The sequence below is a fragment of the Schistocerca gregaria genome, chromosome X (assembly GCF_023897955.1).
Source record: "Schistocerca gregaria isolate iqSchGreg1 chromosome X, iqSchGreg1.2, whole genome shotgun sequence".
Classification (NCBI taxonomy): domain Eukaryota; kingdom Metazoa; phylum Arthropoda; class Insecta; order Orthoptera; family Acrididae; genus Schistocerca; species Schistocerca gregaria.
In genome coordinates, this window is record NC_064931.1 from 670,070,589 (window position 1) to 670,093,525 (window position 22,937).

Below are 22,937 nucleotides of genomic sequence, written 5' to 3' on the forward strand. Positions count from 1 at the left end.
TTGCATAAAAATATTTTAGCACTATATTCTCAAGTCACATCCACCATTTCTGCCGTTGCTACAATGGGCATGTAAATATGACTATGTTTACAGATGTTTGAATGGAAAATAACTTATTTTCCTTTCTTTTGTCAGCTGCACAGTTTTGTAATCCAAAAGAGATCTTCTGTGAAAATCTTAATATATATCACACATCACTAAGAAATGAAAAATTGTTGTGCAGGTGCACAGACACATACAACCTTGTGCGGTAATGTCAGAGTAGTGAACATGGAGGAAATGGATAGGGACTGTGGATACATGGTGCTCGATGGAAGTGTGGATTGGCCATGAGGTGTGACAAGATAGGCTGTGCAGTTGCGATAATGCTGCATCCCGGTTTGCGCACAGGCTAACGCACCTGCCTAGTAAACAGGAGATCCCAGGTTCGAATTCTGGTCTGGTATACATTTTCACTCGTTGCCACTGATTCTGTGTCATGTACCGACGTAGCTGACAGCAATGATACTCTTCCTTTCCCTTCTTCCCCTGCCCCCTTCAATTTACACATTAAATTACTAAGTATGTAGGATGAACTTTGAGGCCATATTTTAATTTGTGCTTTCTATCAAGCAGTGTTACAGTGTACTATACCTGGTTAATAAACTAGCCAACAAGAATGCCAACTTATGCATGAATTAATGCTCATTGGACAGTTTTCTCTCCAGATACAGTACAAGTACCAAGGGCTAATCCCTCTTGCCCTTATTCATTCATAGCACATTTTGAGGCAAAAAATGCTTGTGCCCATGAAGTCAGAAGCGCTTGTGATAAAATGGCAGTTCAGAGGAAAGACTCATCTATTTGAACTAGTTACAATTAGAGTTAAGAATCGTAGTCTATTTAAATTCTTAAAGACTAATGATGACAGTTGGCAATCTATATGTCTAGCTTCACATGTGTCATCGGTAAATGCAATGTAATGTGCAACAAAACACTAGTTTTCTGTAACTACTGAATTGTTAATTCTACCATCAAATAATCATAAACTAGAAAACATTAAAATGGGAGTGATGTGCAAGAAAGGGCTGTGTGTAACAGTGGACAAAGAAATTGATTAAGTTGAATAATAAGAGACAGTATCTAAGCCTAGCTTCTTAGCAAGTGACAACTGAGGTAAAGAATAGATCAGTATGACATTGAAGTAAGGGGGGAAAATATAAATATGTTTAATGGCTTCACATCCTTTTCATCACCTTTAGGACATTAACTTGTCCCCACAACTGACTGGTGTATTTTTACAAACTGTAGCTAGGCCTATTGGTTTTATTGCTTGGCACCATATAAAATCAAATTCGAAGAATATAGAATTACACCGATGAGCCAAAGAAACTGGTACACCTGCCAAACATTGTGTAGGGCCCCTGCAAGCAAGCAGAAGTGCCGCAGCATGACATGGCAGGGACTCTACTAATGTTTGAAGTAGTGTTGGAGGGAACTGACACCACGAATCCTCCAGGGCTGTCTATAAATCCATAAGAGTATGAGGCAGTGGAGATATCTTCTTAACAGCATATCTCAAGGCATCACAGACATGATCAACAATATTTATGTTTGGAGAGTTTGGTGGCCAGCAGAAGTGCTTAAACTCAGAAGCGTGTTCCTGGAGCTACTAAGTACAATTCTGGGTGTGTGGTGTGTCACATTGTCCTGCTGGAATTGCCCATGTCCGTCGGAATGCACAATGGATATGAATGGATGCAGGTGATCAGTGAGGATGCTTACATATATGTCACCTATCAGACTCTTATCTAGATGTATCACGGGCCCCATATCATTCCAACTGCTCATGCTCCACACCATTATTAAGCCTCCACCAGCTTAAACAATCCCCTGCTGACATGCAGTATCCATGGATTCATGACGTCTCCACACCCGTTTAAGTCCATCCATTCAATACAATTTGAAACAAGACTCTTACAACTAGGCAAGGTGATTCCAATCATCAACTGTCCAATGCCAGTGTTGACAGGCCCAGGCAAGGCGTAAGCTTTGTGTTTTGCAGTCATCAAGGGTACAAGAATGGGCCTTCAGCTCATATCGATGATGTTTCATTGAATGGTTGGCAGCCTTACACTTGATGGCCCAATATTGAAATCTGCAGCAATTTGCGGAAGGGTTGCACTTCTGTCACGTTGAATGATTCTCTTCAATCATCGTGTGTCCCATTCTTGTAGGATCCTTTTCGGTCACAACGATGTCATATCTGACGTTTTATAGATGCCTGATATTCACAGAACACTTGTGAAATGGTCATATGGGAAAAATCTCCACTTCATCTCTACCTCTGTGATGCTATGTCCCATCGCTGGTGCACCGACTACAACACCAAGTGCAAACTCCCTTAAATGTTGATAACCTCCCACTGCAGCAGCAGTAATGGATCTAACAACTGTGCCAGAGACTTGTCTTATATAGGTGTTGGCAACCTCAGCACCGTATTCTACCTGTTTACATATCTCTGTATTTGAATACGCATGCCTATACCAGTTTCTTAGGCACTTCAGTGTATGACCATACCTTTTATGCATACATTTGCAATTTTCATGTATACCAAATGGTACACAAGAGAAGTTTAAAGGACATATTTACACAAAATTCTCTCTCTTTATATTTGTGGGAGGGGGGATGTCAATTATATCACTATATGGGGAAAGATTCGCTAGGACATCAACCAACTCAATCAGGATCAAACAACATAATTAATGTAGCACTCCAAGTGCACAATTAAATTACACACCAATGGTAAACAGTGAATTACACAGTAACAGCACAAGAGTAAAAGATGACTATCACATCAATTGTACCAAACTACAACTTGCCAGTAAAGACCTTACTAGAGCAGGTTATTATACATCAGATTGCCATGCAGTTTAAAAAGTAGACACACACTACCAGCTTTCAAAACAAAAAAGGAGAGTACATAAAAAGAGCATGTTCATACAGTGTTTCATAATATTTTAAGATCAGAGCCCAGTCCAAAAGAATTAGAAAAATTTTGTAGTACTAAAGCAATATCTTGAGAACTGTGATTCATACACTGTCAATGAAAAGTAAACTATGTATCATTCATTGCACCAGAAACTGAAATAGATTGCTTATATGTTGTAAATTAATTTAAGATTAAAGACTTTGCTTTGCCTATATTTTCATTAATTATTTTACTTGTATGTATAAGTCTATTGCTGAATAATAATACATGAGCGCAAACTGTAATTTACACTACTGCTGAAATTATAAATTTATACTGACGTATCCAATGTCATTCTAAACAGCAGTCAAGGGATGGCTGGATAAATGATCCTGCATTCCTAGTTTCCTTTATTACTGTTTTTTCTATGGCATGAAGTCATGTTCATCATCATTAGATACGTCGTACAACTTTTTCAGAACAGATACATTCTACCGAGTATGGTAATTAAGTGTCAACTGCGCCATTGGAAAGGAGAAACAGAGAAAAATTAATTTTAGTGTTTTATGGTATTACAGAACTCGCGACTAACGTCATTTCCATGAGTGTAAAAGACAAGATAAGGAAGATAATTAACTTCTTGCAAGTAAGTGGATCAAAGCATGAATGAGTTAACTCATGTCTAAATGTAATTTCATGGGCACAAACACATTAACATTTTGATCATCTCACTTACATTAGATACAATAATGGTATATACAGTTTCACAGTGATAGTACTCGCACTTTTTTCAACTCGCTTGATAGTTATATAAAAAAATTGCTAACAGGTATTTTTCAGTAATAACAACGGAGCTATTTTGAAGCAAAATGTTAGCCACAAGATCCTCAAACATACAATTAATTAGCCCCATTAAAAAGATCAGTAGCAATTACCTCGTGGTAATGGTGGCCATTGTGCGCTCGGGCACGAACACACACACACGAAATATTATTTACATCCATTCATACAAAACATCTCATTCAATTAAAGAACTCTTTCTCTTACTCGTATTTATCATTTTATGAAAATATTCAAACCTGTTCACCCCAAACCTGATTTTCAAATACATTATTACACAAACAGTCCTCAAAAAAAATTATAGATTTAAATTTTTCCTCACCTACGTAATTCTTCAGCTGCGACGAATCTCTTATCTAACTTCAACTACTTATTGCATTATTTCAAGCATATTAAATGCTATCAAGGTCACTCATTCTAACTCATTTGTCACCTGCATTTGACACTATCTTTGCCGTGTCGGCTTATGACAAAAAACCACAGTGAAGATCGGAGATCGGAAGAAAGAGACCAACTGTGTGGAAATCAGCAAAGAACAAATAACCAAGCTAGTAGAATAATGCCTAGTTCTGAGGAGAGTTTTTGATTCTGTTACAAGACGAAATTTTTTTTATCGAAATCGAGAAAGGATTCACAATACTTTTTTAATATTTATGCATCCTCTTTAGGACCACTAAATTATTTGTCAAATCTGTTATTTAAATGCTTCTGGACTATTCAGTCAAGTTCTAAATTTAAAACAATTCTCTTTAGACACACTAAATTATTGGTCAACTATCATATTCATTGTTCCAATATCTCTGGACTATTCAATCAAGTTCTGTATGGTTTGATCTCTTTACCTATTTACGCAATGTGGAGAAGATGGCATGTATGAATTTTGAAAAACATAGGATATTACAAAGAAGATGGGTAGATAAGATTCAGGAAATGAAATGTTATGGTGATACATTTAAATCCAGGAAGATAAATTTAACAAGCCCCAAGTAGTGAACATAAAATATAAACTGAATTATTATGAAGTCTCACTTTCTGTCATATTGTATTATGTAGCTACAAGGCACTGGAATCAAAGGCTCCAAAACAATAAACCTAGAACGCTATACACAGACATCATGGAAACACTGAATCGCTGTGTTCATACTCACTGACACTTCAAAAATATTTTTTAAAGAAAGAGCTATATATTTAAGTAATGATCCCATTATGTTTAATAAGGAGTGTACACCACATTTACCATTTGGGTTAAGAAGTTGCCAATAGGATAGAAATGGGAAAGAAGCAATGGCAGCTGAAATTCTAAGGGTTTAGAAATCCCGTACTGTTGCAACTGAGGTCAGGTCCCACACATATGTCAGATCACCTGCAGCAGAGGTCAAGATCATCCACAGCAAGGACCAGGTCACTTACAGAAGAGGCCAGGACACCTCCAGCAGCAGACCTTACATTGGCACCAGAGGACAGTGCATCAGTAGCGGAGGAACTCTCATCAGCAGCCGAGGACACTGCATTAGAGGACACTTAATAGGCAGCAGAGCACAGTTCATAGGCAGTGGTAGATCCTTCGCGACTGCCTACTCTAGCAGCTAGAGATTAGACACCAGCAACAGTAGGAGGATACCATCCACTGGCAGCAATTGATCCACCCTCAGCAGTACCTGCTGCAGAGAGCATTACAACACAGACAAAGGAAAGACAGAGAAGGTGCAAAATCCCATAGTACTGAAGGGTTTTTGGCACCCTACTTCAAGACAGCATCAGCTATTTGACAGCTAAGTGTGGGTGCAGCTGTAGCACACACTATCATAGAGCTTTCCATATTTTAAGCTATAATATCCAGAGCTTGAGAAATAAACCCTTTGAACCTGAAGTTGCAGTTAACGATGTCAATATTAATGGTGCTACAGAAACATGCTGAAGATTAGATGGGTAGATCACATAACTAATGAGGAGGTATTGAATAGAATTGGGGAGAAGAGGAGTTTGTGGCACAACTTGACAAGAAGAAGGGACCGGTTGGTAGGATGTGTTCTGAGGCAAGAGGGGATCACAAATTTAGCACTGGAGGGCAGCGTGGAGGGTAAAAATCGTAGAGGGAGACCAAGAGATGAATACACTAAGCAGATTCAGAAGGATGAAGGTTGCAGTAAGTACTGGGAGATGAAGAAGCTTGCACAGGATAGAGTAGCATGGAGAGCTGCATCAAACGAGTCTCAGGACTGAAGATCACAACGTATCGTGGAGCACTGAACAGGGATTCTGAAATAGGTATTATTAACATTAATCATTATAATTTGGCTAGTCAGATTTTCAGGAAGGATGCCAAACGTGACAGAGTTTCTACTTTTCTTGAATCTACTGTGGAATAGAAAATGAGGATTGAAGAAGCAGCATTGACTATTGGAAAGCATTTTGAAGCTGTTGCTGTTCAATTGCATCGGGAGCTGATTAACTCGATAATTATTGTAGTATACAGAGCACATAGTGGGTACATAGACTCCAGTTTTGTTAATGAAGGAGTCTAACGGACATTGTGTTCACTGAAAAATCCACTATAATTGTCTGTAGGAATTTTAATATATACCTTGTGAATGATTCTACATCAAGAGAGCTGCTTTTCAATGTATTGCAGATCATCAACATGTTTCCTCTTACAAATCGCTCCACAAGAATAGCAAGTGGAAAGAAAGGTCTTACAGATAACACATTTTCAAACTATGGACACAACAGGGATAGAAATAATTAATATTTTATTATTACTAGGTCTGCGTCATTTACCAGTCGTGACTGGGCAGACTGTGTCATATATAAGATTCGCTTACAATTTTATACAACATACAGAAAATTATTCACAATATGGGCAGATATAACATACTAAGACAATATTATTTTGTCCATACACTTTGACAATATTGAAAAATTCTCCAATAGAATATAATTGGTGTTCTTTCAAGTCTTGTGCAATTGTCCTTTTGAACAGTCCTATCGGCAGAGACTTCATTTCTCGGTCCAGTGTACTGAACATTTTCAGGGTTACAACTGGAAAACATGCAGCATGACGAGTTTAGTAGTGTGACATACTTGTACGATCACTGTCTCTCGTTGTACAGTGCGCTCCCAAAGTTCCACCTACCTCAGTACGGCATCAGATCACCAGCCTGTTTCTCTGCATACGTAGATACTGTCCAAACAATGCCAAAGCAGCGTTGAAGAAAAACACCGTCAATACTTACATTTGCAAAGTCCAATGTAAGCTCTGGTAGCAAGGTATCCTGTAATCCCTTATAGCAAATTTCAGGTGGAGGGTGATTATCTCTTTAGAAAATCGTCAAAATTCAGCAAACGAGTTTTTATTTTTTTAGGTTCAAAATAAACACTTGCCATCAGCCTGTATTTAGTTAACGAATAATATCACTGTCTTAAGCTCACAGTTCAGACAACTCAGTACACACACAAGACAGCCAGAGATACACTTAAGTACGACCCGATTTATTACGCGATTTGGAGTCATTACTCTTCTACAAATACGAGTTTCACATTCCGTCCTTTTCAGTGGATTTATAATAAGGAAACTGCTCGCCAACTATTCCATAAACAGGTATGAAACACGCCACGAAAGCTCACACGTGTTTATCTATCCAACAGATCACTTCACAAAGCTCAGATTTTCACAATCTGTCAGTAAATGCAATTGCTTCCACAGCAATACCATCCGTAGGCGAGAAACTAGTACTCATAATGTGGACGGACACATCCACCATGACGTGCATGTCTGATAGCTAGCCAGCGACTCCTGTTCAGTCTGCTTCTCTCCCAGTAAAACTACTTAGCACTTCGCGGGAACTACGTAACTCTGATTGGTTGATCAAAATGACCAGCCAATCAGAACTATCCTTCGAGATTATTCTCTCGCCAAAACTGTCCTACGCCAATCACTATTGCCAGTTGCATTTACATCATTTCAGTATGCAAATATTAATATAATGTTTAAAAAACTAAACGGAAGGAAAACTGAACTCTTAATAAGTTTAGAAACTTATTACTCTGCAAACGGCTATTCTGGCTGCCTCCTGAAAAAAGACGGTACACTTAAACAAACGTCATCAGCAATGTGGGTAAAACACAACTTTCCCACGACACAGTTACATAATGGTGTAACATGAGATAATATTGAATTTTTTCATATGTCATACATACACACACTCACTCTTATTTTCTCATACAACAACACATTAAATAAGTACTGATCTTTTCTGAATTTTATATTACAAAAATGCCAAATAGTTAACATTTTTATTTATGAAACTCTAAACAAATTGACTTAACATGCTCTAAGCTTCAGTAACGATTCCACATGATACTAAAAGACAAACTGTTACGAACCCTGACTGACTTTAACCTTACAAGTGTCAGTTTGGGGTATTTTAGCTAATTTTCCCTAACTCTCAATCTTATTTTTAGTAACAAGGGTCTTTGTATTGACTTATAACTAAATTGAATAATATATAATATAGTTTATTTAGATTCTTAGGGGCTTGAATATTCTGTTGCTTGAATTGACACAGGTACCGTTTCCCACGGCTAGGCTAGCGACAGGTGCGAGTGAGTCACTAAGATACCGGTGGCTGTATATTGCCACCGCCAACAGCTACAAAGCTACAAGCCAGCACTTCAAAATAGCTTACTGCAATAAAATGCTATTGCGTATTGACTCACGGCATTACGCACCCTCTAAGAACCTAAAATTTCTCCTGAGTGTGTTTTACGGTTTTTACTAAACACTTGCTAGTTATGAATGACTTCAAAAGCTACACCGACACTGTCAAATCTAAACAGTTCTTACTAAAATCTATTTTGAACTGAAGTCTTTCACAAATAAACAAAATAGTTAAGATTACATTATAACATTATATACAGTTACATCAAATAGTCAATGGCTAGGGCTTGATGGCACACAGTAAATTCTTATAGAAAAAATTTTCAATTCTTTTCTCCCACAATCCAATGCTACATTTTCTCTCGATTTAAATTTACAAAACTTTTACATTTTGCACATATGAGTAATATTTAACCAGAAACAATAATTATATTTCGGCCCTTAAGTAATGTGCAAAAACTTTACTGAAATATAATTCAGGCACTACGAATCGTGTCCTTTCCTAAACCTTACACAGCGATGTGGGGGTCATCTCTAAACTTAAAACTGTTCTGACAACAAATTGGGGATTTCGACGACTTTTCCAGATATAACAAATGGGTATGGATGACAAACACTAACACCTGGACCATACATAAGCTCGTCACTGGGATACAGCGTCCGGCTTTGTCTCAGCATCGGGTTCTCTCTTGGTACCATATCCGGTTCAGTCACCTTTTTTGTATCTGCAATATACAGTACGTCTAAGTGTCCATCCTTAGTATTTACATTCTACCCTAACACACACATTTATTCCTAATAAATAATATTTACCAAAGCTTGACTCTCAGGTTCAAAAGTAAAAATTTCTTCAAAGAACTTTTTCAAACCCTTTTTTTCCAATATTTTTTTCAAACATTTTCTGTAGGCAGAATTTCATCTTAGTCTTATGTAAAAAGTGAATTAACTGTCTTTCAACACTTTAATAGTACCCAAAATTGGCATTACTACTGAAATCTTTTTTCAAAATCTGTTTTAATCATTAAGCAAGTTACTGTTACAAATAGTGCTGATTCAAAATTTTACTCTTTCTTTCAGAAAAAACTGCTGCTGAACTTTATGCAAATAAGCTATTATACTCCAAGGAAAAAAAATTACATCATCATTAAATATAGTGATAATAAATTTCTGCCACCATCTGCAGTTCTGAAAATATCATTATACATTAAATAAATAAATCCTAAATTACTGAACACTGAAAATAACTCTGGCCACTTTCTGCACCTCCTCCCATATACATTATATACTGTAAATAAGGAAGAGAAGGGGAGTCTAACATATTAGTCTTCAGTACACCTAATTCGACTTTCTTTGCCTACGAAAACTAATCTGATTTTATAGTTACAATGAGCTGATGTGAGTTTGACAACCTGTGATCTATTTTGCATATATGACTGAAACCACTTCTTTTCTATCCCTTGTATCCCCATTGCTTCCAGCTTATCTGAAAGAATTTCAGTACTGCCAGTACCGAAAGATTTAGAAAGATCTAAGTTAACTCCTACAACACTATTGTCGTTATCTAGGTTTCTAGCTGTTTTATCTATGTAAACACTTACCACTCTTTCTGTACTTTTGCCTGTTTGGAAACTATGGTGGGGATTATTATTCAGAAGACTGATCGATTCAGTTACTTTAGAGAATGCCAAGAAGAGTGAAATGGATCGATAACATTCAACTTTATGCCTGCTAACGCTCGTGAATAAAGGTATCACTTTCAATGTTTTAATCTACTGGGGAACATTCATTCACTGAACGATAAATTAACAATTGTAAACAAAGGACTTTGCAATTTGTGAAGCAGTAGGAATTATTACACTGGTACATCACTGATACCTGCTGACATTTCGCATCTCAGGCTTCTAATCACTTTTACTACTTCATGCTCACTAGTTGGAACTAATGTCATGCTGAATACAGATGTACAATATCTATATTTGCCCTGATTTGCGAAATTTAAGCTAAGTATGTGGGTGGCATTTATAAAGCACCGGTTACCGGTCAACGGAAGTGTCCGATTCCACCCATCTGCTTTGACCCGTGACGTACGGATTGTGGTGTGTGTGACATCACGGCGCTGAGTTTATAAGTTGGTTGCGTTTGCAGTTGTCATCTGACGCTCCTGTTGACCCGCTATGGAGGTGCTAGTGTTCCTTCAGCATTACCACACATCATAGAGACGTACATGCCTTATATGTGTTGCAAATCCTTTTTGGATATATGGCCCACGTTTGGTAATAACTTTTGATCCCTGTATCATCTACAGAGTTCGTTTCATCGTAATTCATGTGATGGATGAATGCCTTCTAGCTCCCTTAACCAGCCATCAAAATATTCATTGACTGTCACTTCATAAACAGCTGCTCTAGCCCTAGTGATGTTTTGGGCAAACCTGCTACTTATTTTATCACTGTGGCGTGCCAGAAAAGACTTAGTTTATTCTCTGCCTGGCAAGTTTTCTTGAAAACATAACACACTTTGTCCAACTCTGTCAAGATAAGCTTTTACAATAAACTATGTATCGAGCAATGAAGGTGGGAAACATCACACATCGTCACAGCATGTACAGCAAACATACCTTCCTCTTCTTTAATAAACACAGTTTGTCCACCAATCTGTGCATTGTTTCCCATGTAACTTGTTCATGAGGGTTGGGTTGTTTGGGGGAAGAGACCAAACAGCGAGGTCATCGATCTCACCGGATTTAGGGAAGGAAGTCGGCGTGCCCTTTCAAAGGAACCATCCCGGCATTTGCCTGGAACGATTTAGGTGAATCACGGAAAACCTAAATCAGGATGGCCGGACGCGGGATTGAACCGTCATCCTTCCGAATGCGAGTCCAGTGTGCTAACCACTGCGCAACCTCGCTCGGTGTTCATGAGGGTATTTCGGTGAATACCGTATTCGTTTGCTGCTGCACGAGCTGAAATTTTCTTACCACGAATTTCTGTAGTCGCATTCTCCAACATATCATCAGTGTAGTTGGCATAGGGACATCCAGGGGCTTTTTTTTTTTTTTTTTTTTTGTAAGTTAGTGGCATTTTCTGCGACAGAATCGTATACAGAAAATCAGTCTTATGAATACTGGTGCAGTATATAATAGAAAAATCGCCCAAAGCCTTCGTGGAAACGTGGCACAAAGTCACCCCCAAATATGTCAACATTTAATAAATCTCGCTAATGTGCAAAAACCATCATCGTCAAAACAATCATACTGTGGCAGCAGACTAATGACTAATGTAGGAAAATATTATACTAATCTCGGTTAGCTGAAATTCTTCCTTCAGTAAGACACAATACAAATTTTTCGACAAACACACTCACACTGCAAAACACAAAAGACAGTTGGGACGCTCAGGCGGGAATGCCAGAAGCATGACGGACATACGAATACACCATCAGATGGCACCACTATCCAGCTATGTTTAGAGTACATAAGCGCTTTTGGTGGAAACATCCGGAACTGCTAGGACACATTTGTTCAAAAGAAAGTGCGGTTGGCACAAAGTCACCTGCGCGGCACAAAGTCACCAGGCTAACGATACACAATACATTCATACGTGTCTTCGGTAGAGCTTTGGTCATGATGTCCGCTACCTGCTTTTCAGATGGGGTTTGATGAACTCTAATTCTTCCTTCATGAAGTTTTTCACGAATAAAGAAATGCTTGATGGCTATATGTTTGGCTTGGCGATGAAATTCTGGATTCTCTGCGAACTTCACCACTGCTGAATTGTCAATTCGGAGAGCTGTAATTTCAGATAGTTTTGTTTTTTCTCCGAATAGACGAGTTAACTAAATAATCTCCTTGACAGCTTCATTTGCGGCAAGTAGTTCAGCTTCAGTTGAAGATATTGTTACCATGGTTTGTGGCTGAGTTAGCCATGATATCGCCCCTCCTGCATAGTTAATGACTACTCCGGATGCTGATATGCCTGTTTTTAAGCAGTCTCCAAAATCTGCATCACTGTAGCAATCCAGAGTTCTGCTCTTTGCTCTTGATTTGTATCAGATTCCATAGTCAGTCGTTCCTGATAAATGACGAAAAACTCTTTTTACACTTAATATGTCTTCTGTGGTGGGGTTCTCGAGAGATCTTGACAAAACACTTACGCTGAAGGCTAGGTCCAGTCTTGTGCCAAACATCAGATACATTAATGCTCCAACTGCTTCTCTATATGGAAAAGACTGTTCTACCACATCATCTTCCCCTGGCTGTGAAACATCTGTAACTTTCAACATTGGGAATCATTCTAGCGAAGGAAGGGCTCAAAATGGAAAAATCGATTGAGATAAGTGGCTTCGCAAAGGACAGATCATTATTACGCAAAGCTTGTGAACGAGTATCTCAAAAACGGAGAAACTGGTATAATGTTCCTGTTCTACTTCATGAACATCCATGGAAAGAGATAGAAGCATAGAAGGACATCGAAACTACCACTAAGCACTAAATAGTTGAACGTTCACTACTTTTCACAAAACGTGATGTTTGGAGGCTTGTCTGCTCTGTAGAGCTGGTAGATGGTGATCCGGGCTGAAAGAGCAAAATGCTAGTGCACACACAGGTGTTTTGGAGCACACTGTTCATTGTACATTGTTGAACATGGAGTTCCACAGTAGACCACCCCTGCGTTTTCATATGTTGACCCAACGAAGTCGTCAATTACGATTGCACTGGGCACAGAAGAATCGACAAGCGATTGATCATTGGAAGCGTGACGACTCTTTGAGTGAATCACCAGTTTACTACACTAGGTCGATGGTCGTCTCCACAAACGCCGTCATCAAGATGAATGGCAGCTCGAAACATGCAGAGCACCACAGAGGCAGGCTGGTGGGAGCAATATTATGCTACAGGAAAGATTTTCCTGTGCTTGCGTAGGACCTGTGGCAATAATCGAAGACACGATTACAGCTGCGAACCACTTGCATCCCTTCAGGTTGATGTCTTCCCTGCTGGTGTTATCGTTTTGCAACAGTATAATTGTCCTTGTCTCGCAGCCAGAACCGTGTTACATTGGTTTGAGGAGCACTGTAGTGAACTCATGTTGATGTCTCGGCGACCAAATTAGCCAGATATAAATCCTATGGGACTTACTTGGGTGACCATCGGGCGCCATCATCGCACACGTAAATCAGCGTCCCGTTATTTACATGAATTACGTGGCCTGTGAGTAGCCATCTAATGCCACTTACCTCCACAAACCAATCAACAAACTGTTGGATTCATGATGTGCCGAATCTGTGATGTATTTCGTTCCAAAGATGGAGAAACAAGTTATTAAGCAGGTGATCATAATGTTTTCGCTATCAGCGTAAATATATGTGTAAAGTAATTGTATTTGGTGGGGGTCGAATAGTCAATAATTCTGTCGTGTTGTTTAGTTAAATTCAGGAGTTAGATTTACTTTTAGCCTAAATCCGAAACTGCATTTTTGATAAAAGTGAGTTGAAGATTTGTGTATTTATATCTTACTGAAACTTGTACTGGAAGCTCCAGCGTTTGAGAAACTGCTTTGATTTGCTTGGTTTGCCGACAGATTGTCACCAGATTGCGAAGTATTTAGAAGATTAACGAAATGGCTTTTTCTAGTGACATTCACTTTTCAGGATATGATTTTAGCATATGTGTCTTTACATGTTGTTGATTGTGCTTCGATTTATTATGCTTCGAACGTTTTTATGATAGACATTATCCTACTGAATATACAGGTTCTCTTGAAGCTGTGGGTCTAATACCAGATGCAGGTACAGAGTTTTTGCAAAGTTGTCGCCTTTCTCCATTTTTAATTGTGTTTCATGCTCTTCCACTCATTTTGAGAAGACCAACACATCAACCAATTAACAAAAAAAGAAGAAAAAAACAGGTCAACTAATACTGAGCTGACAAAACACTGCAATGCCTAGGCTGCATTTTTTAACCCGTACGGCATTCACATCACTTTGAAAAGATCAGCGTGCGAATTAATTGCCTTCTTTGGAATATCATTTGGCACCACTGGAATTTGATGAAGGTCTTTCTCCCCTCTATCACACAAAACATATGTGTACTGGTATAGTACAGAAGTTAAGTGATCTGTAATCTCTGCTCAGTCTATAAGAACTGTCTTTTTTATGTACTAAATGGATCGGTGATGCCCAGTTACTAGCAAAAGGCCGAACCATATCTGAGTGCAAAGGTCCGTTTACGATTTCTTTAGCTGCCCAATGTCTATCTGGGACAAGTCTCGTTGCACTGGGGTAGATTGAGAGACCTTGTAATATATGAATGTAACGCTTTCTCCCTTGAACAATACCTCGAAATGCATTTTGTCTGTATTTTGTATTGACCGTGTGATTTCCTGTTGCCTACATAATCAGGTAAAAAATTGGTGGTTTGCACTCCACTTGCCTGCGCATTTTATCTCTTCCGACCTAGTGTGTCGATATGCTGCTGCACCTGAGTTTGAGGCTGCTGCTCCTGATGCTGCTAAGCTGCTTGTCACTCGTGCATGCTGTCCAACTGTTCTTAACGATTCCTATTACTTCCAGTAACTCTGAATTATTTTGACATAGTAATGCTTTCTTCCATACCGCCTCCTGTAATATGGTTTGAGTCCTGTCTGTCTCCTCATCAGTGCCGGCTATAATTTTCGTCAATTTTTTCTTTTATGTGCCCATACTGTTGGGCCTAAATTGTCCATGTACCTCTGCACTGTGTGTCGAGTAATACAACAACTAATCATATCATTAGATCAGTATAGCGAAAGTTTGAGGTGGTGTAGAAAATGCGCCCCCATAATTGACACAGATACACCTGATATCACAAGATTCCAGTTGAAAGTGTGCCGCAGTCAAAAATGTGTCCAGTGACGTGTTCCCCAACGATGCATTGTTGTGTAGTTAATGGCATTTTTTCTGCCTTAGTGGGAATGTTTCTATGGTACAGTGCTTACTGTGGAACGAGCAGTAGTACATTGTTGCTGATATGTGAAATGGCAAGGGTAAACACATTCATGCATGGTTGCTCCAAATTCCTCATGAAATCACAATATTTACTTCGGTGAGGAGCTACTGTTGTGCGAGGTGTTCATATGCTGTCCACTTGAGGCCAAGAACCTTGAGTCAATGGTCGTCCGATGCGAGGGGTCGGCTGCTTTCGCTAAAGCTCAGTTAATCGACGTTCCACGACACTTCTGTGGAGTCCAATATCCCTCACATCACACATTACCAGCTTCATGTGGGAGTGTAAGCCTTTGTACTTCTCCAGAACCACTTCTCTCCTGCCATGGCTACATGGCTCCCTGTGTATCATTAGTAATATTTCTTACATGAGAATCTGCTTCCTTATGTCACTGCAGTACTGCATGGAGTCTATTAGCCAAGTGTAATTTTATATCTATACTCTTCAGTGATGGTGGAAGCTTGAGCATCCATATTCTGCATAAGCTATTATCTGAAAAAATATTAGGTCCCAGTCTGTGCCTCTCATGTTGACATAGTTGCAAATGTGTTCTGATTCTGATGTTCTCTTCATACAAGGCTTTCAATATCTGTTGTTCAGGCATCTGCTTTTTATCACATCGAACATGTTTGATGTAGGTGGAATGGCAATAATGTCTCTAGTGATATGAGAATATTTGGCGAAATTGTTCAACACTACTACAAATTTGTGTGTATCGTCCATCACTCCATAGCTTTGTAAAATGATTTCAGTTGTTTGGAACGTAGTATGTTGGTTGCTGGGCTGGAGTGGTGGTAACTTTGGAATGGTTCGCACTCGCCACTGTTCAGCACTACCCATTCACTGGAGAGGAATTGCACTGCCAGATTCGTCCGACGAAAGGTCCTGGCACACTTGTGGCGTGGTTAAACACTCGGTGAACAATTCACACGATTGTGCAGTTAATAATGGCATGGTTGAGTCCTTGGAACACACATGACTCTGCTCTAGCGGTCACGGATAATAACACTAATTGAGCGGAAACATCGGGTTCTGAACCGACGCGGTTGAATATGGTGAGGTTGTCTCTTGCAATAACACTGGCTGATTATAAAACTGTCCCACCTGTGTGTATCAGGAATCCTATTGCTTACGTCCCGAGTCCTGTTCTCAATCAACAAATTCTCACGTCTTCTCTGAACCTCCTCAGTACATGCACAAGTCTTACAATAAGCTATTTCCTTCTGTCTTCCTTCCCTGATCCTTTTTTCCTCCACTGAAGTTACATAATCTAGCACTATAGCCTATACTTTGTTAAGTGTATTCCTAGTGCTTCCTAGTTGCTCTGCACTGCTCTCTTGGAAATGAGCTATTCTAGCTGATAAAATTCTGAGTGTTTCCCCCCAGACAGCACTCTGTGGAATTCTAACTTGTGTATGTGACATAACTGAAAATACTTCTTATGCATGGAAGTCTTACAGCCAAACTGCAACTTATCTTCCAAAATTGTCTACTATTTTCTGTTGGTCTGAAAAAGTGACATAAACAAATGGAGCTTCCCTATGACTTAACGTTCCTACAGATGTATCACTTGTTTAAGATTTTTCTCCTACATGGATTGTATTTGCTGAAAATTTCAAATCTCATTCTTTATACCAAATGAGATGGTTCATTGTAACTGATGTGATGTAATAATTGTGATTCCACATTTACACATCTACATTTATAATTTTCGTTAGGTCTTCTGTCTGTGAGACTCATTAAATTGTGAATTTCCAAAGAATTATCAGAGTTCTATAATTAATCACTCTGTCTATCAGAGGCCCATGAGTTTATGTCAGCCTTATATTTCAGTATATCCCAGATTGCTCTTGACTCCTTGTTCTGCTTTCAGTATAAACTGTTGATTTGTTGACTTATAACTGTCACATATCACTAAGAGATTTAAAGATAGAAAAATGCTTCTTGTTATCAAGTCAGTCAATACACAATCTGACATCTACGAATAATAGATAAGGTTTCTCATTTAAAAACCTTCAATTTTAACATCTATTTAGGAAAACGTTATTTATTTAATATAATTCAAATATTTACGCACTAGGGAATTGTAATCTAGCATGAATCTGAACTTCAATAGCATTGTAACATAAAGCTCTAAATACTTTTGCTACAATGGCAGAAGCAAATATATTCTTAATGACTCTAATATTTTAGTGACTTTATTAAGAAAAGGAAAGCTTTCCACTAGTGGTGAAAAGTTCAGGCTCCAGAGTTTGAAAGTAACTGAAATTTAAATGCACAAGTATACTGTCATGAGTTAATTTGAGTATTTGATGGAATAGAATCAGCAAAAACATTCATATCTGGATTTCGAATTCTCATGACTTCTTAATCTGAATGTAGCTAAATTACAGAGTCCTGAGCTCTGGAGCCTGCAGAGACATATTTAGACTACAACTATGATCCAATTTACACTGACTGATCTAAACATTATGACCACTGCCAGATTCAAGACTGAATGTCACCTGGTGATATTGTGGGCAAGTGAGGCGGAAAAGAAACGAATGGAAATCATTTTTGCAAATAAACGGACTGTAAATGGGGAACCCACAAGCATAAACGACAATGACATAAGGCAGATTGTTATGGCTCAGCCCCTAGGGTAAGTGTCTTGAATACTACTGCCATGATCATCTATGGAAGCTGGTCCAAGGACAGGGAAACTACGAGAAAGCGACAAGTTAATGTATATCTACATCTATGTCTATATACATACGCCACAAGCCACCATATGATGCATGTCGGAATTTACCTTGTATCATAAATAATCATTTCCTTCCTGTTCCACTCGCAAACAGAGTGAGGGGAAAGCGACTGTCTATATTCTTCTATATGATGACTAATTTCTTTTATCTTGTCTTACGATGGCGGTAGTAGAACTATTCTGCAGTCAACTTCAAATGCTGGTTCTGTAAATTTTCTCCATAGAGTTTCGCGAATCCCTTGAGAGATTCCCATTTGAGTTCACAAGTATCTGTAATACTTCTGTGATAATCGAATCTTCTGGCAACAAATCTAGTACCGCACTTTAAAACTGCCTCGATGCAAGGTGTACCCAGGATCTGAACTAAAGGGGGGGGGGAGGAGGGGGTACAGGTCATACTAGTCTCAGGAAACAAGAACTCGAGACAACATACAGCACTTCTTATTAAATAAAACAGTAAACCAGTGAAAAACTGCTTTTAATAAACATTTTAAATACAAGAATGCACTTGTACAATCCGAGAAAACATGCATAATTTCTTATTAAATAAAACAGTAAACTAGTAAAAAACTGCGAATATCTTCTGGGGGCGGAAACAGCCCCCTCCCCCCCCCCCCCCCCCCCCCCCCAGCCCCTCGCTGGGTACGCCCATGCCTCGATGCCTTCCTTTAATCTGGCCTAAGTGGGATTCTAAGCAATCGAGCAAATCTGAAGAATGTGTCACACCAGTGTTCCATATGTGATCTCCCCTTACAGATGAACCACACTTTCCTAAAATTCTCCCAACAAACCTATGTCGATCATTCACTTTCCCTACGACAGTCCTTACAGTCTTGTTTCATTTCATCTCAATTTGCAACTCTATGCCTAGATACTGAATGAACGTGACAGTGTCAAGCAGCACACCACTAATGCTGTACTCTTAACATTGTGGGATTGTTTTTACAAATTATCTGTGTTAACTTACATTTTTCTACATTTAGAACAAGCTGCCATTCATCACACAATTAGAAATTTTAATTTTATCTAAGTTATCTCTTATCATCCTATGGTCACTCAACAGCGACAGCTTCCCCTCCACCATGGCACCATCAGTAGACAGCCACTGATTGCTGCTCACACTGTCTGTCAGATCATTTATGTATATAGGCAATAAGAGCAGTTCTATAACACTTCCCCACGACACTTCTAGCTGTTCCATTGTCTCTGATGAACACTCGCCATTAAGGACAACGCATTGAGTTCTATTAATTATTAAGTCTATGATCCACTCAATATTTGAACCTATTCCATATGCTCCTACCTTCATAATAGCCTGCTATAGGGCACTGTGTTGTATGCTTTCTGGAAAATGCTTTCTGTCCACACTTTATCACGGAATTTGGAGATTGAAGGCTTACTCAATCTGGAAAGTAGAGTGGGCGGAAATCTGCAACAGATCTGACAATACTGTCCAATGCTAGTCCAGCCACAAACCTTTCAAATCACATTGATCAGCACACACAGTCGAACATGAGGCTCCATAGCAGAAGACCCCTATGTGTTCCCATGTTGAGTGGACGACATCATCAATGACGAATGCAGAGAGCGCAGGATCGTCGAGATTATACCATGTATGTATTGAAACATATTGCCTGATTGGATGAGTCATGTTTATTGTTACACTAGGTCCATGGTCATGTCAGGATACACAGTCATCCAGTGAAATGGCTGCTTGAAACATGCAACGTACCACGGACACAGGGCAGTGGGTGCAGTGTTGTACTATGATGGACAGTCACCTGGGCTCCCGTGGGATATGTGGTAGTAATCTAAGGTACAAGAGAGCTGAGCACTACATGAGAATTATTGTGGACCACTTGTGTCCTTCAAGCACGATGTCTTCCCTGACAGTGAATGCATCCTCCAGTTGGATAACTGTTCATGTCACATGGCCATAATCGTGATACAGTAATTTGAGGAGTGTGATAGTGAACTGATGTTGATGTCTTGGCCACCAAAATCGTCTGAACTGAATCCAATGCAACACATATGGCACATCCAGTCAATAGTTTTGTGCCAACAAACCATCGACGCGTAATTTATTCTAACTGTCTGACCTGTGCGTAGAAATCTGGTACCACAGACATCTACAAACCTATTAAGAACTTTTCGAATTCATCCCACGCAAAATCGCAAATTTATTTCGTTTCAAAGATGTACCAACACATAATTAAACAGGTAGTCATAATTATTTCGCTCATCAGTGAATGTGGTGTAATAGAAAGATACCGACAAATTTCGAGAGATTGCAGAGGATGGCTTGAGAGTGGGAATCCTCTTCCAGAACTATCATCAGACGACAGTAAAGACCAGAGAAGGGACGTTGGCCAACACCTACTTCTAGGCCACCCTTTCGCTAGTAACTGTGAGTTTGTATGCTATACAGTTTTTTTAGAGAGATGCTTGTACGGTTTCGTTGCCATCTAACATCTTCAGTGCTGGTAGGCTCACAGTGAGGAGCTTTGCTTGCAGTCCACCAGTGAACAAATTACCAAAGTGACTAATTTTGTTTGCCATGCTTTTAGATGTTCAACGTCAACATTTTGTTGAAACAATCTCTTTTCCAGAATATCTGCCCCATTAATCACTTTTTATCCCTGAATCCAATAGATTTGAAGCACTTTGTCCAGGTTAGAGCTAGCTGGTGTTGTGCTACTGTGATTTGGTTTCCTGTTGCTTAGCAGAAAATGTAGTATTTTATTTTTCTTCTATTTCGTTATTTATTCATTCATCTTTAGACCATTCAGTACAACATTGTCGGAAATGACAGATACAGTACCGAAATAATATGACAGTGTAACAAAAATGTATGGCACAAACTGCAGGATAAATTGCTCACACAAAGACGAGCACATAATGTTATATGAACATGAGTCTGAAAACTCTTTGTTTCCATGGTTAAACTCATTTTCTTCAACTCATTAATTATGAGAAACACACAAGAGCAGAGCGATAGAATCGTGAAGAACACACACTCTTTATGACCTCTGGTTATGTGTGCACTGCCAGTGTTTTGTTTTACATGTCCCTGTTGCCATGAGACATAAGTCATAGCTTGTTTACAGGTAACATCAGGTGTTCCAGCGATGAGTACGACCATTGCTTCCACACGAATTACTATGTAGAATTAATCCCTGACTTGGTAAGTGAAATGGCCGTGTACACGTATGCAGAGATGTCAGATGCCCATTTGATATATAGATTAAATGATGGGAATGGTGGTGGCGCTCGACGTTTGTACCAGGAGAGGTTTCTGCTGTGAAGGTGCCCAGACAGGAAAGTGTTTGAAGCCACTGATTGTCCACTTATGGTACTGGGTTCTAAATGCCTGATACTCGCAACCGGTGGAGGCCTAGACGGACGAGCACACTGGATCAGGAGGTGGCAATTCATGATGAAGTTGACGACAACCCTAGTATCAGTACAAGACATGTAGCTGCAACACTGAATGTTGACCAGATGACTGGCGGGTGTTACATGAGAACCAGCTATATATTTTACCAGATATGTGAAAAGACATGCCTCTAGCTGTATGACAAAACATGTACTTCATGCATGATGGAGCACCCCGTCTTTTAGTGTTAATGTCTGTTGTCTTCTACATAACACATTCGGTGCCAGATGGATGGGAAGAGATGGACCAACTGCATGGCCTTACACGCTCTCTGGACCTAAGCCCACTGGACTTTACTTGTTTGGCATTTGAAAGCTCTTGTGTATGGAACCCCTGAATGAGATGCTCAGATTCTCTGTGCCAGTATTATGGAAGGCTGCTGAACCATACACATACTCCAGGGATACATCAACACATGCGACATTCACTATGTGACACATTGAAGCATGTATCAATGCACACATAAGGTATACACCTTAGATAAAGAGTTGCATGTGTATGCTGGCGCATTCTGTTTGTATGGGTTTTTACATAATGTATGAGTTGGAGAAAATGAGTTGGAACACAGAAGCAAAGTGTTTCAATACTCATATAACATAATTTCTTCATTTACATGTGAGGAATGTGTCCTGCTATTTGTACTGTACATTTTTGTTACAACCTGTACATACATATAAAAATAAACAAATTAGGAGAGGATATGGGGAGAATTTGGCACTAAGTGAGACATGGCCTAATCAAAGCACTACTCCACCATTCACCTTAGCAACTTAACAAAACTGTGGGAAATCCAAACAAGTACATGGTTGGAACGAAAATGACAAATACAGAGTCTGCATTGCAACTGCAACATACACGAGAAGTAAATCAATGACATAACTAGGACATGAAATTTTGATATAAAACACCGCCAAAAAATAAAATAAAATGAAATAATAACATTATATAACACTGCTGAATAGTAAAACACACTAAAAATCACTGACATTATATCTGTCACAATCAATGTAGCACCAAATGCCTGCTCTGAGGAGGGCATTACACAGCATCTGAAACACAGGAAGCATAAAACGAATAGCACAAACATTCTTTTGCAAATTCATCTGCATCTGCATGTACATAGATACTCCGCAAACCGCCGTATGGTTCGTGGTGGAGGGTACCCTGTACCACTACATGCACTAACACAGTTAAGAGTATCAGAAGAATGCAACAGTAAATGAAGGGCTAGTGTTTCTATTATGACTAAGGTAATCATTATTGGTTTGCTGTTCACGAAGTCTAGCTCTTCTCATCAACACCCATTTGTGTATGAACATGGAGGTGGAG

At 39.2% G+C, this 22,937-nt stretch overlaps 1 protein-coding gene across 1 annotated transcript in view; it reads left to right on the forward strand.

Annotated features, from left to right (window-relative positions):
• LOC126298264 (uncharacterized) overlaps positions 1-9,659 on the forward strand; it is a 226,816-nt gene extending 217,157 nt beyond the window's left edge. Inside the window, exons 4-5 of the mRNA XM_049989566.1 lie at positions 3,529-3,596; positions 9,525-9,659. Of these exons, the coding sequence (XP_049845523.1) occupies positions 3,529-3,596; positions 9,525-9,659 (203 nt within the window). The remainder of the gene's footprint in view (positions 1-3,528; positions 3,597-9,524) is intronic.
• Positions 9,660-22,937: the final 13,278 nt, after the last annotated feature.